The sequence below is a fragment of the Lagopus muta genome, chromosome 1 (assembly GCF_023343835.1).
Source record: "Lagopus muta isolate bLagMut1 chromosome 1, bLagMut1 primary, whole genome shotgun sequence".
NCBI classification, from domain to species: Eukaryota; Metazoa; Chordata; class Aves; order Galliformes; family Phasianidae; genus Lagopus; species Lagopus muta.
In genome coordinates this window covers 141,551,921-141,572,168 of record NC_064433.1, presented here as the reverse complement: position 1 = coordinate 141,572,168, position 20,248 = coordinate 141,551,921, and the positions used below count along the sequence as shown (strand labels likewise).

Genomic DNA, 20,248 nt, shown 5'->3' with positions numbered 1-20,248 from the left:
TTAAGGCAACACGAAACTATCTCCTATATCGGAGCGTTTCACAGTTGGCTTTACTATAGGCAATGTAAACACATAATTTCTTTTTGTGTTAAATATTCACCTTTCTTTATCCCAGATTAAGTAGTGATCCTTGGGTTTCTTCAGATTTATATTTTGCAAAGAAGCAGTACAAGTAAGTACTACACTAAGGTTTTTAGGGAGTTCATAGAAGGAGGAAAATCCACTGCTTAAATTCAAGCTTCTTATATTTAGCAGTTAATGCAAGAGTAAACATACCTTTTGAATCCTCAGAAGACAGAATTAGGTGATCCCAATTGGTACAAACTGATTTTCCCTCAAAGTACATATATACAACTGGTTTACAATCTCTAATTCTCACTAATATAGGTAAAATGCACATATATATACTGAAGCATACTATCAGACTATAAGCCAGACCCTTTCAATTATCAGACCATGATCCAGATTTAGCCTGCTAAAATACACAACATCAATAATCAGTAGCAATTTCTTTACTCATGCTCCTCACAACTATATAAGAAAAGAGGGGACCTGTAGCCATGTCGGAAGAAATAGGTATCTTTTAATTAAAAGGAATATCAAGAAGCATGTGCAGCAGCAGCTCAGATTGATTTCAGAGAGCTCAGCAAGTGAAACATGTTACTTAGTTGGTCAACCTGCTTTGCTGCACATACACACACAGGCGAAGGGGTGATCCCTAATAAGATCAGTGTGAAAGAAAGTGAGTGCAAGTCTGTGAAGTTGAAGAGAAAGGCTTAATTTAGAAATGGAGGAAAAATCCTGTCCTTCAGCTCTTCTTTACCCTGGAAAAATACATTCTATTTAATAGGAAGAGGCTCAAACTTGCCTTAGCAAAGTTGAAAGAGGCTTTCTGGTCATCTTTGACTTTGCTTATACTGTTAAATAAAAGTGGTAGACCCTTGGTCATCCACACTTGTTACTTAGGTCCAGGATAGTTTTGGACCACATCAGCTAGTTCTCTCTACCCAAATCAGCTAAAGATGCTGGTAACTATTAGTAACGAGGACACAGAATCATACAATATCTTGAGTTGGAAAGGGCCCATCAGGATCATTGAGTCCAACTCCTGAATCATTCCCAAACTTTTTAAATAAAAAGAATCCCCAGTTAACCTCCAAAATATCTAACAGTGTTCAATCTGTTATACTCTGCATTTACTTCTAAACGTTTGGCTTAAGGACTGAAGAGCTGCTCTGAATGTATCGAGCATCTCCATCTAGAATGAGCTCCATTTCTTTGAGTTGTGTTGGTTCACACAGCTAAATTCAAGAAGGCATTTTCTTAGAATCATAGAATCATAGAATCATAGAATCATAGAATCATAGAATCACCAAGGTTGGAAAAGACCTAAGAGATCATTCAGTCCAACCGTTCACCTATTCCCAATAGCTCCCACTAAACCATGTCCCTCAGCACAACATCCAGCCTTTCCTTGAACACCCCCAGGGTTGGTGACTCCACCACCTCCCTTGGCAGTCCATTGGCCTGACCACCCTTTCTGAAAAGTAATACTTCCTAATGTCCAGCCTGAATCTCCCCTGCCGTAGCTTGAAGCCATTCCCTCTGGTCCTATCACTAATGACACGAGAGAAGAGGCTGACCCCCAAGAGAAGAGGCCGACCCCCAAAGAGTTTTCTTGCAACAAAACTCTTATTTGTTGGGTCAATTAAAAAAAAAAGGTCCAAGAGCAAATAAGCAACTTAAGTAAGCAGAGTAATCAGGAAATACTACAGCCTGTTAACCACTAGGGGAAATCTATAAATGATTTCAGTAAGAATGTTTTTATATTGATCACAAGGAAAGAAGCAAAGCTAATTTCAGGACTTTCCATTTGCATACATGGGCTTCCAGTTCTGAGTTGAACCTCATGTCCTTTTGTATAAGCAACACAAAATAAGAAATTCCAGTTTCATTTTCTGAACACTCAGACTATGTAATGCAGTGATTTAACCTGTTCCTAAAGATTAGAGAACATCCCACATCTGAGCCACAATACAATTTCTACAATATGGAAAAAATATAGAATCACAGAAATGCTCAGGTTGGAAGGAGACTGTCAGAGCCATTTGGCCATGGATCAATCCCTCTCCCTCTTTAATCAAATAGTATGAACTCAGGCTTCAGTTTCCCAGCTAGTAAAAGGAGTTTAAGGTGGGGGAAGGATATCAAAGCGCAGCTGAAGTACAATCCTTACTTGTCAACTGTTAACAAGAAAAGACTGTATCTCCCTTCAACATTACTTTAAGATCTCCAGAGTAAGCTGGAGATTTATGGTGATCTGTTTGGTCTCAATATCACCTAATGTTCTTGACCTATTTGGCTGTGGACGTAAAAAATTAAGGGAAGAAAAACTCAACATGAAACCTGCACTAATGCAGGTAGAGTGTAGAAATGCCTTTGAGACCTCTTGGTAAAGAAAAAAAGCTACGTAAATGCTTCCAGTGTTGAATGCATCTATATTTCCCAGTTGATGGTATCTGATGAGAAGATTCACCAAGCCAAAGATCCAAAGAACCATAGATGCTGCATTTTAATAGTTGTATTCTAAATCAAATTTCTGGGGGGAAGAATATATTTCCTCTCAGCAGCAGATACACCGACAGTTTAAGGTTAGCTTGACGTCCTCCCTCACAGGCAGATTCAAGTGCCAATCTTCTGGTGAGCCTGCAGGTGTTAACCAGGGCAGCTAGGGCACATGGAGAGCATTTCATGCCCATGCAGGTTCAGAACAGCAAGGGCTGCTAGGTATGCTCATGCAGATGGATGGCAGACATCCACATGCCAGCAAGGAGGCAAGAGGCACAGGATACTCAGCAAAGGTCACTCTGGAGGCTGCTGCTTCAGAGCTGTGCAACAGTGAACAATAGACTCATGAGAATACCTGCATTTGTGAAAGCAAAGCAACATTGACAAGGGTATCTCACCTTTAGCAAGATAGCTATAAATGGAATACATTCAGAGAAACTAGACTCTTATCAAATATAACTCTTATGTGTCCTTGCTAAAGGAACACTTCTAGAAATAGATGTTTTCCATGAAAATGTCCTTACATTTCAGGTCTGTTTGCTCTTTAGTTGATAAGTAGACTGAAAAATTTCTAAATTCTGTTTGCCTGCAGGACTTTCTATTGCCAACCTTTCTAAATGACTACAGATTCCTTTAATCCCTTTATTATTTACTTTATAATTTCTTTTGTCATTCTGGTTTTTCATCTCCCTCTGAGAATAAGTGGGAGAGAGTGCATCCCACACTATTCAAGTATCATCTACATAGCACTTTAAAAAAAAAATCTCACCTAATGTACTAACATCACATTCTGACTTACTTTTGTTCTAACTTCATCAAGTTCCACCCCCAAATTCTTTACCTATATATATGACTACAAGGGTTTAGTATTTATCTTTTTCCAATCTTCAATCTGAAATTTATTAGCATGTATTCTTTTTGGCAGCCAACTTAAGCCAAATCATTGCAGTTAGTCACTGAAAGCTAAAGCAAATTGGTCTCAGAAAATGTAATAAACTTTCATTTTGCCATTTCTCCTGACATTTTATTAAAAGGTTTTAACCTAGCCTTCACAACTTGCAGTTTACTTCTGCTCTGGTTATAAGGTCCTAAGCTGCCACCTCTTTTGTCTTCTGATAGGCATCTGGCCTGGCTGTGATAAAATAATTCTGATCCACCATCTAAGAGGTCACAGAGTTAAGTAGATAAACATTAAAATGACATGTTTTTCATCTGCCTATCCTTAGATTATTTTTTTCTTCTCATTGTGTTTAACAGTTTGGGTTTTTTTTAAGAGCAAGCACCATGCCTAACTCAGCACTTTGGGGAAGTCCCTGGATGGCATTTTTCCTCATTGGTGTATGGCAATGCTCAAAATCGACATGTTCTGTCATAGTACTAAGAAAGCCAGTGTCTTCTAAAGTACACTTCCATTGAAAACATTCAGCGAAGAGGGAATACCTTGTGTGCCCACAAATCACAGGATTCATCTCCACTTCATGTCAGTAACACCCCAGAAATATCATCTTTTATAAACTGCAAAGACAAACTGAAATGAGGAAAGACAGCTGAACACAAAATCACAGTGAATCCATTCCTACTTCCTTGGCACCCATTCCTCCCACCATGATTAAACTCATTGATTTTACCCAGACAGCTATTGCTGAGGAAGCTACAACCACTTTTTTTCTCCTATTACATTTCTACAACTGCACCATTGTCAGCATTTAAAACAAAATAAGGCCTTTCTCAGAAAATGCTGGTCTTCAACACCATCACTACGTAATGACATATTTGCTGTAAAACTATCCTATACTCTTTTTAGGTGCTGTTCCACAGAAGGAGTTTCAAAGGTGAATCTTCAGCATGTTTCAAATTCTTTTGCATGCAAGCAGAGCTCAGTATTTCAGAACACAGGGAGGTATAATGCATGCAGTCACCTGTTTTGTCACAAATGTTCCCAGCCAGCAGGACCCCAAGAGTATGTTACATTACAATGGCAAGTTATAATCTTCTCATACAATAATGTCTCCGAACCACAATATGAAATGTGAAGTCCAGTGAATAGCAAACAAGGTTAATCAGAGCTTAATGAAAGGTTAATCAGAGGTAAAGAAAATGCTGACTACAAGTAAGGACATATGTGAAGTTCTCTGACAATTCCTGGGAGCAGCTTTAAGGAGTCACATGGCACCTCTGTGAGCAGACAATGCCAGGACCCACAGTCTGTTCTGTTCCACGTCAAGGAAGAAAAGATCAGAATTTTTTTCCTGGAAGTTGAGTTGCCCTTCTTTAACTGCAGAATCCCACGTAAATTATTTTACCCTCAAACAAGAAATGTGTTCAAGCAATAATCAAGACAATAAAAGGGGTAGCATTTGTTCTTGGGCCTTCTGAGTCCTCTTGCTGACTTTACTGCCTTTTCCTAACCAGGCTGTTGCTTTGCTGCCTCTACATTTATGTTCTTCTGTGACTGTTCTGCTACTGTAAATTAGAAGAAAGTGGGAAACTAATCACTCATACAGTTCATGCCCCATAAAACAGATAACAATTCATCATCCATCGTAAATATCAGTTACTTAGTAATAACCTGTGAGGTAGCTCTGTTCACTGTCACTAGCTAATTACTCAAAGCGTAGAGAACTTAAAAACATCAGAAAGAAACAGAATTAAGGGCTAATTTTCCTTTCGGATCCTAATCCAAAGGAAAAAAAGCAAGGTGTCTGCACAAAGCAGCAGGTGATGAAACAGAGATGTAAAAGTCAACAGTGGAGTTTGCAGTGTCTTGGATGGGTCAAGATCATATTATTCATGGAGATGCAACAAGTCTGAGTAAAGCCAGGAGATTACCAAATATTGGTACTGAAAATCTGTATAACCTTGTTTTTTGAGCCAGAAAGTTACTACTGTGTGGGGACAAAGTATCAGGTCTAGGAGAAAATTACAGGGGGACACAAGTCTTCACAAGTTTTAATCCATCTGTTAATGCCATTTAAAAGCATAGATTTTAGTGCAAGCTTAATGACTTCAAGACACAAAATCACATTTGGCCTGAAGTTAATTCGCATCTGAAATGTTGGGTTGATCTCTTAGTGGGATAATCCATCAAAACCAAGTTGGGTTCTGATTCTTGGGGGCCAATAGCAGTATGTGTATCCACACACACTTTTTGTTGCAAGAACATCTAAACTGTAAACTGTTTTATTCATGCCATGAGCCCTATGAATTAATAAGCATTACTATTATTTTAACTTTCGTTGAGACATTCCTGATAGGACAATTTATTTTATAAGATACTGTTATGCTAATGAGTTCTGGAAATTTTTTTTAAGGAACTCCCTACTTTATAATTTTTCCACATCTTTTCCTATATTTTCCTCTACATTTTGTTGTTATTTCCTGTTCATGTCATTTAATGTCTGTAAATTTACCTATCTTAGCAATGAGTGATAAGTGTTGAAACTACAAGGCAGAAGCAGTACCCCACAAAGCACTTTTCTGCTGAGAAGTGTGAACTGGGAGCTGTTATCTGGGCAGCTTGTTTAAATGTAGCAAGACACGCTTAGAAATACATTTACTGAAAAAGTAACAAGTCTGGCAAACTTGTTTTCTTTAAATTAACATTTTCAACTCAAAACCTCATTAAGGGACAATGAAATTCTTCTAGATTTCCTGCTGAGAACCAAGAGGTTCATATGTAAACAGAAGACTTTGATTTTATATGCAAGCTCTCTCTCTTCTGTTCCTACTGTTCAACAGTAGTATAAATTCTAGTTTTCAGTGACACTAGAGCTTAATTCCTTAAAAGCTTGTTCAAGGAGTAATATCCACATTTTCCCTCAAGAAGGACATTGTGGAAACGTGCTTTGTGGAAGGTGCTTCTATACCTCATGGGCCTAGAAGATCCATTGGCTGCAGCAGGACCACAATAGCAGATTCCCCATGCAAAGAAATGTGTCAGCTGTCACCACATCTCTGTTCTCAGAAGTCAGAGACATCCCACATCCTCAGCAAAGGCAAATTATCTGCATGGGAATAGAGACTATAGAAATGTTGCTTGTGTTCTGGCAGCCCAAGGAAGAAGTCACTGCAAAGGAATTGACCTTCACCTTATAGATAAGGTTCCCCTGAAAAATTCCTCATGAGTAACCACAAAAGCAAACTGGGAATAGCAGAGTCCACCTCTTTTTTTTCAAAGAAGACAAAAGGAGCACAACTCCTCCATGCCCTTTCACAGCACAGCACACAGTTATATGGAGCCCACAAGGAGACATGCAAAGGTTTTGAAGGCTGAAATAGAAATGCTCTTTGACAAGTAGAGGTGTATAGCTCTTTCAGAGCCTGATAAACACAGAGGCCTGAAGAAAGAGATTTATGAAAGTCTCGTCATTATTAAAAAAAAATGGCAGGATATATTAGGGGAAGGATCAAATCTAGATTTACCTTTTTTATTATATATTTTTTTACTTCAGCTACTGCCCAGTGCTGGAGACAGGAGATGTTCAACAGCTGAGGCACCAGTTCTACACATTCTTCATCCTCATCCTGTTCTTATCTTTCTAAATTACAAAGCAACATTAGAAAACATGGATGATGTGATGAATTCTCAGACAACAGCAAAGTCTATTTCCATATCATACCTCCCTGAAATCTCCTCAAAACAAATCTTTCAAGGATTACAGTTTATTTTGTGTCACGTTCTGATAGAAAAGCCTAAACAATTCCAATGGAATTAAAATGTTTAACTTCAGTACAATTCTACTGTCCTATGGGACCTGGCTAATTTCAGTGCCACTGAATGATCAGGCCAAGTAATTTCCAGGCTACTACCTTCTGCATACAAACAGTAAAGTTTCAGTGCAATTCCTCATGCTGTTCCAAGTTAGAAGTTAAAAGTAAAATAAGCAGGTATCAGAGTCCAAACACAGAATATGGACACTAAAATTACATCATCAATTTCTATCACCAACGGAGCGCCACTTAATCCAGTTTACCATGCACAACCATCCGGTATTAACACTCTCACTATTAAAATACTGGTTATGCTCAACACAATATTGAACTTCAGTACAGAAGATGTCATTATTCTGCCTTACACAATGACTTTTACTCTGGATATAATTATTCTGACATCTCAACACTGTCTCATTGGCAACTGTTTACTTCCCTTTATACTATTTAATGTGAGTGCTTTAATAGAGTAGGTTGCAGACACACAAAGTCTGCATTTTATTTATCCATTAGAAGTCTGCCACTTAATAATTTTGAGGCTTCACCCTCAAAAAGATTCTCTTCAAAGACAGTGTGTTCCTGATTTGAATAGCAGCTTTGTCTGCTATTTACCTTTAGTGTACAGTATATTCAAAAGGACACATTGCATGCATACGTTCTGCTCGCTCTGAGTTCAACCCATCAAGGAGACAAGCACCATCTCTTTGCAATTATAATTGTCAGTTCATCTGAGTGGCTCATAACATGTCAGGATCCACTTCAAGAACATGATAAATAATTCTTTTAATATCCAGTCTGAAGATGAATGTACTCCTTTGAGCATTTCATCACATCGCCTGCAAAAAGAAGACTTTCCTCCCAGCTCCCAGTGTATCCTGTCAGCTGAAACACACTGCATGAAGTGTGCTCTGTCTGAACTAACATATGGTTTCAGTCCTGCAAAGTCCATTTCCAGGTACTCTGTCTGTTGTATGCAGCCTTTCCATGCAGTGGCAAATAGCTCCTGGTACGTTAATTGTTCAAGCCTCTGCTACACCGCAACAGGTTTTTTAACAACAGAGATTTTAGCATTTAAAAGCAATGTTTTATTACTGGGTAAGTTGTTCAGTAGCCTTGTCTAGTAATTTGTCTCTAAAAAGCTATTATTCACTGAAACGCAATGAGCAAGACAAAGCTATCAGCAGCACGTTCGTGCCGTGTTAGAAACTGTCTGCAGTTTTTAACAAGCAGAAAAGCCAGGCAAAGGGCAGGAATGGTGTGTCCAAAATCATAAGGGAGTTCTTCATCTGAATGAGGTATAGAAATGAGCCACTGCTCCCGAAGAAACAGGATCACCCTGGCCATAAGCAGCCCGCTCCAGCAGGATGCAGTGCTACAGGCACACTGCAGCCTGACGTCTATGAGTACTCAGCACAGCTCGGTCTGCACACAGCCACTTCATCTGGCCAATCACCTTCTAGACGTACGGCATCTCATTCTGCAGTTACACAGAAATCTCAGTAGTGACCCCACAAACTACCACTAAGCAGTTGCTGCAATGCTCTACTGCTTTGCTGCTGCTTTTTTAATGTCACGAAGTCCTCTTGAAGAACCGATTTCCAGTTTCAAGTTCATTCTCCTCTTCAGATGATGTTTTTATAGACCAGGCAGAAAACCTTTGCACGGGGACTAATCCTGAATGTCTAAATCATTCCTTCCTGAATTTGCAGTCAATGCGTATTTTAGCTCAAAATTAATATACTTAGCATAATCTAAGCAGGTAAGAAGAATAAATATCACTCTCAAAGGAAAACTGCATATACATAAATATTTAAACAAATGATATCTGTAAATACATTTATCATATTTTCTCTAAGGGTAAGTCATCCTTTGTATATTTGAACTCAGTTATAAACGGTCCATCATTAGCAGACATTGAGCTGGGTGTGAGCATTTCACAACAAGAGGGGGATTCATGAGCAGGCATAAATTTCACCCCTTAACAAGGAGAATATGCAATTTAATTTGATCAACAATAATCAAATTTGTATAAATTTAGAAAATGTATTCCACAGAGGACAGAACTTCAGTAGGGGAGATATACATAAATAGGCAGTTTTACATCCAAGGGAAAGAAACACACCATGGATCTCATAACAGTGCAGGAATGGTGGGGTTAGGCAGTCAGAGATGCATTCAAATCTGCTTGAAAGACACTCCAAGGGCCCAATCCTGCAGCTCCTGCTGAGGCCCTTAGTCTTTCAGTGTGAGGTTTGTTTTCCATGAGTTAGAAATGCGGGGTGGCCTGGGTTTACTTCAGATAGGGATAACGATTGTCACAGTAGATCTTATGAGCAGAACCCAAGCTTCTGTTTTCATTTTGCATGACTATGCTTAGAAACTTTTTCAAACAATGAGCAGCCATGAAAGAGCAGCCTGACTGCTTTATGGGGATGACACAGAGATCCCAGTTTAGGCACAGCCCACACGTCAGAAGTTCTTTTTAAATAGGTTTTGTGCCTGAGATTGATCTGAGATTGATAATACCAGAAACTAAACTCCTTTATCAGCAACATATTAATAGCAATGCCAATTTCCATCCACTCTCCTGTCAGCACCCCTGACTGAGTTGGAGAGATGCCTCCGCTTGGAGGTAAATGCAGAGGAAATGTGATACATCCTCTGTCTGCTGGATGCCACCAAGAGGGAAATGTGATCCATGGGGACATGTCCCACTCCAGCCAACCAACCTATCACCCATGGGCAGCTGGCTTTGGGTGAAAAATGTTTGGCTCTTCCTCTGTTGGCTTTATAAACCACCCAGAGGTACTCTCTTTCCCCATATCCTCTTAAGCTCAACAAAAAAAGAATCAGAGCAAGCAAAACCACACTTCGTCCTCAAAGTTTTCTCCTAATGGAGGTGAATAGTTATAGGAAACGAAAGACACTTTCCAGGATCTCTAATTTGAAACAAAGAAACAGAGCATTCCAACAGATAACCCACAGCTGTTGCTGCCCCATCAGAGCCCCAGACATCATCCACTGCGTTCCCCTAGCTCCAGCCTTACTCTGCTCTGTGCCAGGAGACACAGCAGAGCCCTCGGAGTAGCCGCTGAGCCCTGGAGGAGATGGGCACATGGGGAGGGCACCGTACAGAGCACCTGGACAAGAACCACCCACTGCTGTAAAGAAAGTAACTACCACAAGGGGTTAAAAAAAAAAAAAAAAAAAAAAAAAAAAAAAAAGTGCATCAGGCCAAAAATATCTGAGCAACCTGCGTTCACAGCTGCCCAACCTGCCCGATTTTCTGCCAGATTAGCTCAGTAGTAGCTGCGCCTCGGGAGACCCAAGAGCTCTCGAAAAGTTTGGTGGGTGAAGACGGGGTGAAGGGACGGGGGACCGGGAGGAGCCACCGGCAAAGGGAGAGTCGCCGCTGTCTTGCGGGCACCGTGGAGCTGGCGCAGGGGAAGCGCCGCGGAGCAGCAGCGCCTGTTGCCCAAATACCGGCGGCCCGGCCGAGCCTTCCCCAGCAGCCGCGGGGCCGAGATTTCGCATCTCTCCGCTCAGAGCGGAGCGGCCGGAGAGGGATCTCTGACCCTTGCCTGCGGTCTGCTCCCTGGGATGCGGGCTGGAAGGGCTGCAGACCACCTCGACCCGGAGCATCGCCCCTCAGCTCCGCTCCGCGCTGCGCTCACGGCCCTGCAGGAGCCGCTTCTCCCCCCCCCCCCCGGCTGCCCTGCCCCGGCCGCCCCAGGGGGAAGCTGCCTCCCCCCACCCCCCTAGGCTCGCTGCAGCGCCAAAGGGAAGAGGAGCCCGCGGGAGCTGAGCGCTGCGGCCGATCCCCAGCACCCAGCGGGGCATTTCGGCCTCTTTGGTATTCTGAGAGGTGGCCGCTCGCTGCTGCAGAGCCGGGAGAGAACAGGAGAACTTGGGGAGGTGGGGGGGCCAATAAATCCGCCGAGACGCCCACCACAGCTCCGCAGCGGCACCGAGCTGGGCAAAGCGAGAGCCGGGGGCGGAGAGGGGTGCGGGCTACCAGGGCTGCCGCTTGTTGGTGTTGGGGTGTCAGAGAGCCAACGAAAGCCTATGATCTACTACACTGCAGTGCCGGCGTCAGGAGCCTCCTGCTCGGGAGCTGCCGCTGCAGGGCAGCCGGCACACACCCGCACCACGCACACACACGCAGCATCCCTCACCTCCCCCCGCCCGCAGGTGCTTGCGGACATCCCGCTGGCCTGGGGGAGCAGGCAGGCGCCAGGGGGACCGGGGCCCGGGGGAGGCGGGTGGGAGGGCCGTATTTCCCTGAAAAGCCGCCGGCTCCCCCGCCCGCCGCATCCCGGCCGCCCCGAGCGGGAGGGAAAGATGCAACAGCAGCAGCGTGACCCACCGGGCCAAGCGGCCCGGGGCAGCCGCATTTGCATTTCTTATGTAATGCACCGCAAGTTTCCCCAGTCGGAGCCAGCCCGGAGCGAAGCTCATGATGCCGGTTGCAGGCGGCCATGGGGCCGGGAGCAGAGCGGAGGGGTCAGCCCGGCAGCGGGTGACGGAGGGGGGGGGCACAGCGCCTCAGTCTCTGTCCAGGCAGCGGCCCAAGGAAAGTGACCCTTTCCTCAACGCCCCACTCTGGCCCGAGGTCCCAGGGGGGATTGCTAAGTTGGGGGGGCCTGACTTCAGAGAGCTGTGGGAGGTGGGTGAGTGCGGAGTGGGGAACGCGCTGTAAATCGAGCACAAAGTGAGGTACATGGCCGGCTGGCAGCAGCATGCACGAGGCCGGGCCCCCTCCCAGACGGCAGCCCCGGGGATGGGCTCTGGGGACAGTGGGCAAAATGCACCGGCTGCCCCTCTGATATAAAAGTTTCGTCCTCAGAAATAGACCACTAAACTAGGAGATGCAGCCCGGCCTGGGGTCGCCTTTGGTCATAGATATCAATACATTTTCTCCGTGGTGACAGTGGCTGAAGCTAATCTGTACCACTTCTTGCTTATTCATACACATACATGCATGTCCGTGCCGGCCTCACTCTATCCCCCCTTCTCGGTAGGATTGCAGATCTAGCTCGGCGAGCAACAGACAGGGCAGCATAAAGGAAAACAACGCGGTGCAATGCATTGCTTACCAGTTTGGTTCTTGTTTTTCTTAAGACTCTTGCCACAAAGACACTGCAGCATATGCGATCCTTTGCTGAAAATGTTCCAAAGAAACCACATTGATTTGGGCGAAAAGCAATCCAGCAGCTTATACACCCTGAGAAAGAAGAGATCCTTGCGGTTGCATAATAATAAATTGAGACCAGTTCTCCTGAAGAGGGGCACCAGTTTTATCATAGAAAAGGCGGTTATATTCCGATCTTCTCACAGTTTTTGTTGGTTTTTATTTTGTTGGTTTTTGTTGGTTTTTTTTTTTTTGTTGTTGTTGTTGTTGGTTGTTCTTTTTTTTTTTTTTCTTCACGTGGTATATTTCTTTCAGACTTTTCAATGGATGCTTTTTTTTTTTTTTCAGCCGGGCTCAATGGTTATTCCCCTTAGATCAACATTGGATTATAACCAAAAGCGTGAAGAGACACACGCACAAAAAAAAAAAAAAAAAAAAAAAAAAGAAAAAAAAAAAAAAGAGAGAGAGAGGGAGAGAAGAACAAAAAGAAAAAAACAAAAATCCCTCTTTCAGCGCGAAGCCAAACGAAAAGTAAGGTAGCGAAATCCCGGCCGAGGCCAAAACCTCATCGGAGACACCGGCAGAACGCGGCAGAAGGATCCCCAAAGAGACAACCATAGCCTGGCACTTGACTGCTAGGAGGATGGGTGGATCTGCAGAACAAAAGCCACGGCAGGATCCATCCTACTGAACGACTGCCATTGTGCAGCCCCGCGGCGGGAGAGCGCACCACCGCACCCGGCGAAGCCCGGCTCGAGGCGGAGAGACCGGCTGCCGGCCGCGGGGCGGACCCCGCCCGCAGCCCCCGCCGCTGCCCTGCAGTCCCCGCCGCCCCGCGACGCCTCCCGCCCTCGCCCGTGCGGGCCGCTCGCCTCCGGCCCCGGCTGCCGCTGCGCCCCGCTCCGCCGCGCAGGAGGCAACAATCCCCCGCTCCGCGTCGCCCGCCCGCCCGCCCGCCGCAGCCTCGGCGCCCAGTCGCCGGCGGGCGCCGGGGGAGGAGGAGCCGCGCTGCCCCGCCGGCCCGGCTCGCCGTCACGTACCCACGTGCGGCAATGCTCGGAGCGGATCGGCACCGCTCGGCTCGGCCGGCCCCGCAGGGAGAGCGGGCGGCTGCGGATCGCCACCCCCCCCTCCTGCAGCTCCCCCCTTTCCCCTCCCCCCCCCCACCCCCGAGGATCCCGACCCTTGGAGTCTCACCCTCCCCCAAAACAGACTTCTGTCCGTAAAGTGGTCTCAGTGGTAGAAACGGCCAACGCAGCCGTGGGCCACATAAATCAATCCCCAAACGGTGTTTCTGGATGCTGTCCCTGCTGGTGTCATGCTTGTACAGAGTTCTGGTCAGGCTTGAGTTTGCTCCAGTGGGGGCAAAAGCTGAAGAGCAGCCCTGCAGAAGGGGATCTGGGCATTCCAGCTGATGGCAGGATGAATCCCAGCCAGCAAGTATGCACTGGCAACCAAAAGGGCCAACCCTGCCCTGGGGTACATCAAGCCCAGCACTGCTACCGAGAAGGGAAGAGGTTGTCCTGGTCTGCTTTGTGCTGTGTGACCTCACCTCCTGCATTGGGCACAGATTTGGAGCCACGGTATGAGAGGGACCTATAGCATCCAAAGGAGGGTTGTGATGATGGTGGAGGATCTGGAGAGCACAGTGTGTTGGGAGCAGATGAAGTCCCTTGATCTGCTCAGCGCAGAGCAGAGGAGCTGAGGGGAGGCCTGATGGCGGCTCCAGCTCCTCACAGGAAGCGGAGGGGCAGCTCTGAGCTCTGCTCCCTGAGACAGACAGGGCCTGAGGGAACAGCATGGAGCTGTCAGGGGAGGGGAGCTGGGGGTTAGGGAAAGGGTCTGCATCACAGAGCGGTGGCTGTGAAACCCTCCCCAGAGCTGTGGTCACAGCCTCATGTGCCAGAGTTCATGGAGTGTTTAGACACTGCTCTCAGACCTTGGGTTTGGATTTCAAGTGGTGGTGTGTGAAGCCAGCAGTAGGACGCAATGATCCTTGTGGGTTCCTTCCAACTCCGGATATTCTATGACTCTATGACCCTATGATTCTGTGGTATTTGCATGGTGGAATCCTGGGCCACGACTGGGATTCCCAAGCACTGCAGCGCAAAAATAACCCCACAGAGTCCCCATTCCTGTGCAGGGCCACTTGCTGCAGTCCTAAACTTGGAGCTCCACCCTTGCACCAGGGCAGCACCTTCTGGGCTCACTGCACAGGCTCAGCCCTGCAGCAAGGCGATGGTACCCACGCATGGCAGCTGTGGCACGGGAAAAGATGGAAGCTGATGCACATGTTCTCCCTCTCTGTGTGCTCTGCTGGACTGTGTGAGTACTGGAAGGTGCTGGAAGTGATGGGGCATAGATCATAAAGAAATGAGGGAAAAGATGATGAAGTAGAAGTAGAAAGGTGCTGCTGGGGAAAAAAATAAAAATAAAATAAAAAAAAGAAGGTGCAAGGAAAAATGGGTGAAAGAAATGGGACAGTGAACAGTTCTCTCTCCTTTCCTGCCCTTCTCCTATTGCTGAAGTTGCCCTTATCCACCATGGATAGAAGATGATTCACATCTGGATCATCTTTACCTCTCTAGGCAAAGGTCCAGTTGTTGACAATTTTTTCCCAAATTCAAAAATAGAAGTATTAGGAGACTATTTCCACCTATGACATTTTTAACTACATTTGTTTTCATTCAGCTATTATCAAAGTTTGGTGTTTTCTCCTGAAGCACCTGCATGATAGGATAGAGCCCACCCTCACCAGGTTTGCTCATGATACAAAGCTGTGAGGAGTGGCTGACACTGCAGAAGGCTGTGCTGCCATTCAACAGGACCTGGGAAGATTGGAGAGTTGGGCAGAGATGAAGTTCAACAAGGGCAAGTGTAGAGTTCCTACACCTGGGACTACACCTGGGGAGGAATAACTGCACACATCAGTACAGGTTAGGGGCTGACCTGCTGAAGAGGAGCTTTGCATAGAAGGGCTTGATTGCCCTGATGAGCAACAGGTTGGCCATTATAGCCAGCATTGTGCCCTGGTGTCCAAGAAGGCCAATGGGATCCTGAGGTACATTAAAAAGGGAGTGGTCAGGAGCAGGTCAAGGGAGTTGATCCTCCCCCTCTTCTCTGCTCTGGTGAGGCCACATTTGTAGTACTGAGTCCAGTTCTGGGCTTCTCTGTTCAAAAAAAGTCAGAGATCTCCTGTAAAGAGTCCAGCAAAGGACGACAAAGATGATTACAGGCCTGAAGCATCTTCCTTATGAGAAAAGGCAGAGAGACCCAGGGCAGTTCAGCTTTGAGAAGACTGAGAGGGGATGTGATCAATGTTTATAAATATCCAAAGTGCAAGAGGCAATTGGATGAGGCCATATTCTTTTCAGTGGGGTGTAGTTACAGGACAAGGAGCAATTTTCATAATCCCTCTGGATACCTACGTGTGCAACCTGCTGTAGGGTACCTGCTTTAGCAGAGGTGTTGAGCTCAATGATCTCTTGAAGTCTCTTCCAACCCCTGTAATTCTGTGATTTTGTGAAACTGTCATTTCTCCAGGAAGCATAAGACTTAAGTATGTAAAGATACAGGGGCTTCTGTATGTGTTTTTCCTCCCCCATGAAGGTATCTGGTCACCAATGTTTGGAAATTCTGATTGTTGACATCAACGAAAGTGATGGGAGATGAAATTTTCCAGTAGTTATAATTTTAGTGAGATTCTGGATTCATGCATACTGCTTGATTGCCAAATCTCTATCTATGTAATACTTAAACATCATTATGCTGTTTTATGGAGATGAAGAATAGTGAACAGAAATAGAGATTTATATTGCAAGAAGTGGCCCATGGAGTTTGCAAACACCATAAACCAAGCGTCCCTCCCTGTGTGCCAGTGTTGCACAGGCTGCTGGGAAGTCGAGCTGGCTTGGCCACCTTGCAGCCAGCTGGCTGGGAGTGTGCAGCAGCCCTGGTGCTTTTCATGGGAGCTCATATGTCACTGCCCCCCTACAAACATAAAATTGATCTAGAGCCTTCTCAAAATATCAGAGATCCCCGTCTATCTTTCAATGACCACAAGAGCCAGTGTTATGTAGCTGGGAACAGTCTGTGATCTGCAGAAAACAATAAGTCATTGACAAGCCTTCCACCCCAGTAATTGCTTTATAACCCTCCTTCAGGCCAGAATGTAACTCCTATTTCTAAATGAAAGTAGAACTTCTCCTTAGCATCTCACTATCATTCAGATGTCAGCAGCTGTGACTCCAGAGCCGAAGGGGTCTGGTTCTAGAGATGATATGTTATTTAAGGTTTACTGTAGTTATAGCAGAAGCAGAAACTCTGTGTCTCTCCCGAGGAAAACATCCTTCATCTTGTGTGCCTGGTAATTTAGTACCTGCAGGGAGGACCCTAAAACACAACAAGCCTGAAGTGGAATGCCTGAGCAGGACAGAAAATTTGTTCTGATTTCCTCTTTATGCAAAGTGAAAGTCACAGAAAGATCAGCCTCTTGAAAGAACAGTTGACCTAATATGAGAAAAAAAAAGAGGGAGTCTTTTGTTCTCAGGTGAAATATGTGAAATATTCTTAAAAACTCTAAAACATGCTCAGACCTATTTCACCTAAGCATAAATTATCCTTTTCAACACTTTAATTAATTTATAAATGGCCTATCATTAACTGACACTGAACCGGGTGTAAGCATTTCATCACAGCAGGGAGATTCATGAGCAAAAATAAATTTAATACTTTACTGTGTACTATGCACAAGTGATCCAATAATAATGATAATGATGATTATGATGTTAAAATAATAATAATAATAATAATAATAATAATAATAATAATAATAATAATAATAATAATAAAGGAGCAAGAAAAGAGATGGAAACATCGAAGTATTCCCTCTGGGATTCTTATCTGCCTTAAGGACCATAAAATAACAGACTTTGCACGAAAAGAGATCTATGCATAAAAGATGGTTGGACCTGAGGAAGAAAATATAATTTATGTAGTCCTTTCAAATCAAAAGAAGAGAAAATTAACTTGGGATATGTGCTCAGATCTTTTTCCAAAGATTTCACATTTCCTCCTAGGGGAAAGGGAGAAAGCAGGAATGAAGTATTCTGGTCACTCAGGCTATAATAGGGTAACATCTAACTGATATAAATTGTTGCAGATTGAAGAGAGACAAAAAACGTGACAAAATGAAAGACATCCTGCTTTTACACATACAATCAAGAGTCTCCATCTTCTGGATAAGAGAAAAGTTCTTACCTAGGGATTCCACAGTAACAGCGATGGAGGAACTAAATGCCAGGTAACCCATCTTCACGGTGTGGTGGCTTTGGAGAGCTCAGTTTTATGCAAGGGAAATTAAGTGAAGTCTTGTTTCTGAAGCCTTTTTGAGAAGAGAGACAGTTTTTCCAAGGTGCCAAAGCACACCTACCATATATGATGTGCTTATATATTAGTAAGACTTGAAAATGGAATAATCGCCTCAATCCAAAGTCAGTGTGTGTGTATGTTAATTCCAACAATGTTAGTCAAAATTAGCTTTTTGCACATCGGCTGTAAACTTTCTTCAGAACTGCAGATCCTGCATCATTTTCACATAGTTTAGAAAATACTGTGACAGAAGTGATCATTTAGGGAATTTGAGCCTGTAGAATAAAGTATCTAGGTATTTGCCTGTGAGCTAGATATCTGTAGACTGTTGGAGTCCATGGACATCTAGAACTTGATTTGGCTGCTGAAACTTAGACATCTAGAGCCATCTGAGACTTCCTAGAATATCTAGCAACACTGGGTATGGTAGTTATGATGCTGGATCTATTGCAGGTTGGTGTCCTTTGGGAGTTGCAGGTTGAGGCCACACAGTATAACTTAAAGCACCTCAAATGCATGGTGATGGTTATCCATGCTTAGCCAACTGCACAGAATTCCTAAATCTCTGTTGATCATAACGGAGCTTAGATACTCAACTCACAGATTCATACATATACAAGTACTTCATTTGAGGTGTCTTACCCACAAACTGTCTCCCAAACTAAGTGTTTAGAACTCTGGGCTGTTATCATCCTTGAAAACAGCTGATTCTTAAAATCTTATCCATATTTGCCATTCCTATGCTGGCAGTAGTGTCTAGAGGAGTAAATGAGGCTGAACTCTTCATCATACTTCCTGGTAGGTTTTCACCCTATTCGATGAAAAAATAATAGAAAGAAGTGTTCAAGTATTAAGAGCAACAGCACCTTATTTTGAAATTGTCACTTTGCTCCTAGTAGTAAAGGGAAGAGGGAGGGATTGTCATTCTCTGACAATTCAGCATATGGACACATACACTGAGAGAACAAGGAAATAAGCTTGAACATCTGATGATCTTACAAATTAGTACATATTCATTCACCATTTATAGTCCAGTGCCAAATTCTACGAGATTATAAGGGTGATAAAGGAGGGGAGGCAATGGAGATCATATTGACGTAATTAGATTTTAGTCAAATCGATTGTTGCTTATGTACAAAATGAGGTTAGCAAATATCACAATTTACCTTTCTCTGTTCCAAGGTGCTGAAAGAATAGCAGAGTGTTCCTGAGCCAGCTCATGTGATTAGTGTCCTCAACTAGTGCTGTGCTGGTGTCTTGTAGTGGTGGTGCCTGGTTGAGTTGCGTGAGTAAGGGTGAACATATGTTGAGTTCCTGGGATTGTTTTAGGTTGCTTAGTTAAGAGGATATTTTCATGTACATGAGTGATGTCCTTCATCATCTGTTTCAGTCCTACCAGCCTGGTGCCTCACAATACAATTTAATGTGTGGGAAGGAAGGAACTGACTGAATGTGAGAAAAAGAACCTTTGTATCTACTGCTCAGGAGGGGCCAAACAAGTCCTGATGTTCAGAAGGAGTAATAGTGGGAGAAATCATGCTGACTTCATACAGCATAGTAAGATTTCATGAGAGAGTAGCTGGGTTGTGAGCACAGTCCAGACTGTGTGCTACATAAAATGGTCTGATGCTCAGAAAACAGAAAAACAGATCGGAAACCCTGATCTGTTACCTTGTTTTGGACTGGAATTACAATTAACTGCTTTACAGGTAGGTGCCATGATTGCTTTACTGACCAATTTGTTGTTATTACTCTACTAATGCCAAAGAGTTTTAGTCATAGATCAAGACCTTGGCATACTGGGTCCTGTAAAACTCAATCAAAGACCATGCCTGAACTAAATCTGGATTTTCAAGAAGCAGTAAAAGATCTAGCTTGGAAAAAACTGCCTGGTTGGTGTGATTCAGCTGTTTTCACACATTGTACACCATTTAATTCATTCTTCCACCTGCAAAAGATGTGAGAAATGTTCATGAAAGAACAGAAAGGCTTCTACATGCCTTAACTGTGAACAGTTTCCCAATCAAAAGTGAGGTCCAGTGAACATAAACATGCACTTGTCCATCAGGACGTGAATCACCTCAGCCTCCTCCAAGAGAGAAGCTAAATTTCGATGCCTGGCAGTGCACAGAGCCCAGCAAATGGAAAGACATACATACAATGCAGAAGGATCTTGTGTAGGTTTGCATGCAGGATTTGTCTTCAGAAAGCCTATTAAATCTCCCTCCATCAGGCTCATAGCAGGAGTGCCCAAGCAGGCTATTCTGGCTGTACTTTCCTCTGTCTAACCTGCAGCAATCAGATGTCAGCCACTGCCTTACAGGCAATTGGCAGGGGTTAGAGAGTAGTGACAGGTGAGAGATTACAGATGGAGCTTTTGTGCCTGCAGCCGCCACCAGTGCTGGCTTCAGCCACCTTCAGCACAAACCACTGCTCTGCTCAGCTGAACTTTGGAGAGTTGCTCTGTGT

At 44.2% G+C, this 20,248-nt stretch overlaps 1 protein-coding gene across 3 annotated transcripts in view; it reads right to left on the bottom strand.

Annotated features, from left to right (window-relative positions):
- The window catches only part of FGF14 (fibroblast growth factor 14), a 390,756-nt gene extending 378,075 nt beyond the window's left edge, over nt 1-12,681 (bottom strand). The window contains exon 1 of one of the 3 annotated variants that reach the window (XM_048929398.1): nt 12,375-12,681. In XM_048929398.1, coding sequence (XP_048785355.1) covers nt 12,375-12,582 — 208 coding nt within the window. In that variant the 5' untranslated portion in view covers nt 12,583-12,681. The remainder of the gene's footprint in view (nt 1-12,374) is intronic. The other 2 variants (XM_048929430.1, XM_048929407.1) reach the window with 2 other exon arrangements.
- Between the last annotated feature and the right edge of the window lie 7,567 nt (nt 12,682-20,248).